This window comes from Cephus cinctus, unplaced genomic scaffold (genome assembly GCF_000341935.2).
Source record: "Cephus cinctus unplaced genomic scaffold, Ccin1 Ccin1_scaffold2210, whole genome shotgun sequence".
Lineage (NCBI taxonomy): Eukaryota > Metazoa > Arthropoda > Insecta > Hymenoptera > Cephidae > Cephus > Cephus cinctus.
This window is the reverse complement of record NW_014334183.1, coordinates 1-6755: the sequence shown is the minus strand read 5'-3', so window position 1 is coordinate 6755 and position 6755 is coordinate 1. Positions and strand designations below refer to the sequence as shown.

Below are 6755 nucleotides of genomic sequence, written 5' to 3'. Positions count from 1 at the left end.
TCTTTTGTTATAAATACTTTTTTCATCGTTCGACATTTCTTTTGAATTCTTAGGCCAATTTCCTAAAACTCGCTTGATTGCAGTAGCGATCAATTCATCTTTTTTACTTTCTTTCGATAACATTTTATAATTGAACGCGGCCACTCCCTCTTCGAAAAAATTCACATGCGAAAAATCTGACCCTATCATCTCAGTATCGTCATCTATCGGAAGTCTTGATAATGCATCGCAGTTTGCATTAGCTTCTGATTTTACGTGTTCTATTTGATATCTAAACCCGGATAAATAGTAAGCCCATCTTTGAAACCGATTATCCGCGGTTAATGGAATCCCTTTCCTTGGACCTAGGATTAATTCTAATGCTTTATTATCCGTTCTTAAAATAAATTGTTTCTCAAAAAGAAACTGATAAAACCGTTTTACCCCAAACATTATAGCCATTGCTTCTTTATCTAGTATTTTCCGATTTAATTCATTTTTTGGAATTTTTTGAGACGCGAACGCGATTGGCTTTTCAGTGCCGTCTTTACATTTATGTGATATAATTGCTGACAGACCGTAATCTGAAGCGTCGCATGCCAAAACTATTTTCTCTTTTGGATCAAAATTTACTAACACTTTTGGTGAAATTAATTCATTTTTTACCTAACTAAAAGCTTTTGAACAATTTTCGTCCCATTCAAATTTCTCTTTTTTTAGTAGATCGTATAACGGCTTTAAGTTTACTGATCTATTTTCTAAAAATCTCGCGTAAAAATTTACTAACCGAAGAAAAGATTCTAATTCTTTTACATTTTTCGGTTGAGGCATTGAACAATTTTCGTCCCATTCAAATTTCTCTTTTTTTAGTAGATCGTATAACGGCTTTAAGTTTACTGATCTATTTTCTAAAAATCTCGCGTAAAAATTTATTAACCCAAGAAAAGATTCTAATTCTTTTACATTTTTCGGTTGAGGCGCTTCTATCATGGCTTTTACCTTCGATTTTGCTTGATGCAGCCCCTCTTTATTTATTACAAATCCTAACACTTCTAATTTTTCTTGCATAAACTTACATTTTTCTCTATTTACTCGTAATCCGCATTCTTGTAATCTATTACAAACGTTCTCTAAATTTTTTAAATGCTCTTCCGTAGTTTTACCTGTTACGTAAATATTATCAATATACGCTATCGTGCCTTGTAATCCTCTCAAACACTCATCCATTTTCTTTTGAACATCCGCAGGTGCAGGCGAAACACCCTCTGGTACCTTTGTGTACCTAAAAAGCCCTACATGAGTTACAATTGTTAACAATTTCGAGCATTCTTCCTCTACGGGAAATTGCATGTAGGCATGCGTTAAGTCCAATTCGGTAAAAGTATCTCCGTTTTGAAGCTTAGCAAAAATATCATCGATTGTATGCAAGGGATATATATCCATAATAATATGCGGATTTAATGTCATTTTAAAATCTCCACAAATTCGAATATTACCATTACTTTTGAATACCGGTACTATCGGCGTTGCCCATTCGCTCACGTCGACTGACTTTAAATGCCCCAATTTAAGTAATCTATCTATCTCTTTTTCTATTAATGGTATTAATACATGCGCTACATTCCTACACTTTAATGCAATCGGTCGTGCATCTTTCTTCAAATAAAATTTTGTTTCGCTTTTATTATAAACTCCCGGTGAGGCACTAAATAATTTTTCTTATTTCTCTTTCAATTGCTCACCTACATTTTCAATATTTATTTTGTTTACCTCATTTTTATTCTTTTCGTTATCATTTTCATTAAAATTTAAAGGCCATAATTTAAAAGCTGCTAACCATTGCCTTCCCATCAACAATCACCCAGCACCTGGTAGCACAAAACATTCTAATATGCTTTTTCTATTTCGAAATTGTACAGTTAAATTACATAATTTACCTATCGGCTGTAAAATGCTATTATCATACGTTTTTAATTTTCTTTCAGTTTTTACAATTTTGAAATTTTTTAAATATTTATTGTAACATTGTTCTGAAATTACTGTCGCGTAAGTACCTGTATCAATTTGCATTCTTACATTAATTCCGTTCACACTTACATTTTTAAACATTGGATTACCTTCTATATCTTTGTCGCTCATTACCTGTTTACACACAAATTCTTCATGTTCATTTAAGTAAAGAAAGTCTCTCTTATTTTCGAAACTTCCACCTGCTTCGTCAGCTATCTGGCCGTTGCCCCCTGACTCATCGTCGTCCTGCATGAGCTGTACTCGCTGCTGGTCCTTGTTTTTATTTGGTCTTCGACTCCTGCATACTTGCTTAATTGTCCTTTTCTATTGCAATTGTAACAAACATGATCCTTAAATCGGCACTCTCTACTTAGGTGGTCTGGCATTCCACAACAATAACATGTTATTCCACGTGAATAATTCTTCCTATTATCAGATACTGATGGCTGACGTGTGCCTTGCTCAGTACGCCTTCCCGTACTTTTATTTTTCCAATGAGGCTGCGTGGACCTTAAGGCAAACACTTCTCTTTTTCTATCTTGATTGCCTATTATTTTACTGGTGCCTGATGCATTTATCTCAGCAGCTTCTTGTGCTGTAGCTTCCTTAAGCGCGTCTTCAAAGGGTAATTTTTCTTTTTTGAAAAGGGCTACCCTCGTATCGTGGTTTTTTAAACCAACCACGAACTGGTCCCTTAATGCATCATTTAGGTTTGTTTTAAAATCACACTTCAATGATAATTTTTTAAGCTTTGCTGCGAATTCAGCCACTGTTTCTGACGACTCTTGTCTTGCCGTATTAAAATTACATCTCTCCATCACTTCCGATGGCTTTGGATTAAGATGTTCATTCATAACTTTTACTATGTCGTCATAACTTTTATCTTTTATGTTTTCTGGAGTCAAAAGTTGTTTGATTAATTTAAATGTATCTGTATCCACTTGCGTCAATAAGTTTGATTTTTGCTTATCCGCTTTAATTTCTTTTGCTTCAAAATACATTTCCATTTGCTCAATGAATGTTTCCCAATCATCCTTATGCAGCGAAGAATGAACTCTTCCTCGTTCTCCCATTTCTCGGTCTTCTTCTGACTCTTCGCTGTCGTTGACCTCTGTACTGTCCACGTCTTCCCCGTTGTGAAATACTTCTGAGCTTACAGACTCTTCAGGTTTCTTCCCTTCTGCTTTACTTTGCTCGTTCTCTTCCGATTTGCTTACGTTTTCTGTCGACGTGTCTTTTGGTTTCGTGGCACCTTTTGCTACTTTTAACTTTTCTGTTAGCACTTTGAATTGATTATATCTAATTTCTTCTATGACTTGTTTCACTACTTTGCGTAACTCATCTATGTCTGCAGGTTCTAATATGCCTCCAATTTCATAGTCAAACAAACTTTCGATTAAGTCAATCTTCTCTTCTTTTTCTGGTTTTTTCACTATCCCACCTTTTTTAACTATTTTTCTTATCTCTTCAACGGTAAAATAATCAAAAATCGTCACTAGATTTTCCTTTGTAAATTCAAATTCTTCCAAAAATTCGATAAGTTCTTTTTTAGAGACGCTATGTACCCACGTCGGAGATTTGTCTAACACGGGTCTATTCCAATTTGACATTAATGCCACTCGTCTTCGCTTAATTTTTCAATAATGTATCACTTTTTACTTGAGTTGCGCGCGCTTTAACCACATCTGCACCTTCCTACAGATACCCGAATATACTGTTAGAAAACTTCCATATGTTTTCCCGTCTGCACCCTCCTGCAGTTTCACGGTTTTACTCTTATTTTACTCTTAATTTCTTAATTGCACTTTTTTTTTCCTCCAATCATCCTCGTCGCCATTGTAGAATATCGGGTGGTTAATACATTAATATACACTTATTTATTTATACATATATATTTGATGTTAATAATTGGTGTTGCACATGATACATATTCGTGCGCGTCTGCATAGCAACTGCTGCATGTGCAGTGTTGGCGAGTGCGACGAGGCTCACTTCGCATAAACGCTGACGCAGGCGTTTCTTCATACCTTACAATATAGTAATACTACGCGTGATAATCTGGAGCTGTGTTTTGGCGCGTCGACGCGCCACCTGAACGAGACTCTCGAACTAGTTCCACGTTTTTGATTGGTCGAATGAATTCGTGTGTTCCTCGAGATTCACGATTTTAAACCGGGTGAACACTCAAATAGGGAGACTTGAATCCACCCTTTCTTACTGCATATTACATAACCCGTAGTAATGAGGTAGTAAATTTTGCCGATGTTAATTCCCTTAATATCCATATAAAGCTTTGTAAATAATAGAGTGAGCAAATAAAACTTTAAACAAACCGAGTCACGAGTTCGGAACTCACGTCTCAACCCTTTTTTTTTTTCTTAATTATCAACTATTCTTATTGGTTTACCTAGTTAACTTAAGATTCATTAAATATATGATTATATTAGTCTACAAATATTGTATTATATTACATCGTATAAATGCAATAAATTGGTACATCAAACAGCGAACGTTTCTTCTTCCCGAGAGCCTACCTGTGACAAACACCTATGTTACGCTGTTTCATGTTTTAATAGCATAAATAAGATTTAGATGGATAAAGAAGGCCTTACGGAAAATTACCAAAAACAAAAATGCACTTATAAATCTCGGGCATAAAAATAATGATGAGCCTATAAAAATGAACCAATTATTTTCTATAGTAAGATGAAACGAATAATGTTAGGGATTTTTTTTTTCATTTAATTTTTACCATTCAAGACTATGTAAAGGTAACATTTTTAAAACATCGAATTATTCCTACCGAATCTTATCTGCTGAAACAATTGACATAACGCGTGGACGTACCGTTTAGCACCGGCAAATCTGACCAACGAACCATCCTAACTACCTTTTTCTAAATCAGCATTCACAAAATCTCTTGAATATTGAACGTAAGAACTTAACCATATTCTGCGTATTTGGAGAGCGATCGTAACAATATGTATAAAATAATTGTGTGGGTTTTTTACGCTTTTCATTTTTTTTACCCGATATTAATAAATGCAATTTTTAAACTATCAAAAAGTGAAACAACCTGCCATACGTGCCAGTATTATCACATTTTTTTGTAATCAGACCACGCTGCGATCAAGACATATTAAAACAAAAAATGAAATGAAGAAATGTATCTATGTTAGAAATGCAAAAGCGTTAAGCGTCAAGCGAATGAAACGAGATTTTTTTCCATTGCTGTCAAGTTTTCTCTTACGTCTTTATGAGAGTCCGTATCGAAACAAGTGAGGCTGCTCAGTTCTAGTCCTAACTACCTTTTTCTAAATCAGCATTCACAAAATCTCTTGAATATTGAACGTAAGAACTTAACCATATTCTGCGTATTTGGAGAGCGATCGTAACAATATGTATAAAATAATTGTGTGGGTTTTTTACGCTTTTCATTTTTTTTACCCGATATTAATAAATGCAATTTTTAAACTATCAAAAAGTGAAACAACCTGCCATACGTGCCAGTATTATCACATTTTTTTGTAATCAGACCACGCTGCGATCAAGACATATTAAAACAAAAAATGAAATGAAGAAATGTATCTATGTTAGAAATGCAAAAGCGTTAAGCGTTAAGCGAATCAAACGAGATTTTATTCCATTGCTGTCATTTTTTCTCTTACATCTTCATGAGAGTCCGTGTCGTAACAAGTGAGGCTGCTCAGTTCCACCAGCTATGGATTATCACGTACGAAGGACATGCATTGGGCGCGTTGGCAACGATTTTTTTTCTCTTACATCTTCATGAGAGTCCGTGTCGTAACAAGTGAGGCTGCTGCCTTCCACCAGCTATGGATTATCACGTACGAAGAACATGCATTGGGCGCGTTGGCAACGATTCAGCATCGTAATCGTAAAGTGCCAAGTTCGCGTCTAGTGACGAAAACTTTTTTTTCTTCATTTCTTTTTTGTTTAATTTTTGTTGACCTGGTGCTGCGTGGCTCGCATGGGAGGGCGAAGTTAAAAAATAATGCAGTCCTAAACAAACCACACGCGAAATAAAATATGTGTAGTTCAAGACATTGCATATGCAGTTTTATAACAAACACTTTATACAATGGCATGTGCGCCTCGCTCGAGATTTCATTGTTTTTCATTTGTCAAGTAAAACACATGCAGTTAAAAAATAATGCAGTCCTAAACAAACCACACGCGAAATAAAATATGTGTAGTTCAAGACATTGCATATGCAGTTTTATAACAAATACTTTATACAATGGCATGTGCGCCTCGCTCGAGATTTCATTGTTTTTCATTTGTCAAGTAAAATACATGAAAATCGGGAATGAACTATAGCAATCGTAGAAAAGTAATAGTGAACGGAACCTTTTGAAGAATATGCCGCGAATCCATGAAGGCATACAATGTTGCAAGCAAACTGAAAACATTCTCGCGGCTTCTGCTAGCCTTTTTCAGTTCTTTCGTCTAGCTTGAGAGTGTCAGTTCGCTCTGCGTTTTCAAATCTAGAGTGAATGAATATAAGCGTTTCAAGTATGGAACACGAAAATAAGAAAAAGGAAAGGCAGTATGATTTCTGTGCGTACAGAGAATGTGCAAACGGAAAATTAGGTAATTCGTCCAGCCGCAGAACACTGTTATGAACAAAAGATTTTGTTGGATAAGATGCGAAGTCACCATTTGGAAAAAAAAAATTGTGGTATACTCTTAAATGATGTACACTGAGCGTCATTAAGACGGCAATGCGGCCCCTCACTCGCAAT

The 6755-nt window shown here is 35.4% G+C and overlaps 1 protein-coding gene across 1 annotated transcript; it reads right to left on the bottom strand.

Moving 5' to 3' along the window:
• Positions 1 to 1055: 1055 nt before the first annotated feature.
• On the bottom strand, positions 1056 to 3454 carry LOC107274076 (the record flags this gene model as incomplete). The annotated part of the gene is made up of 3 exons (XM_015752826.1): positions 1056 to 1530; positions 2077 to 2313; positions 2430 to 3454. Coding segments are annotated over 3 exons (1737 nt in total), but the record flags the coding sequence as incomplete, so codon positions are not given.
• Between the last annotated feature and the right edge of the window lie 3301 nt (positions 3455 to 6755).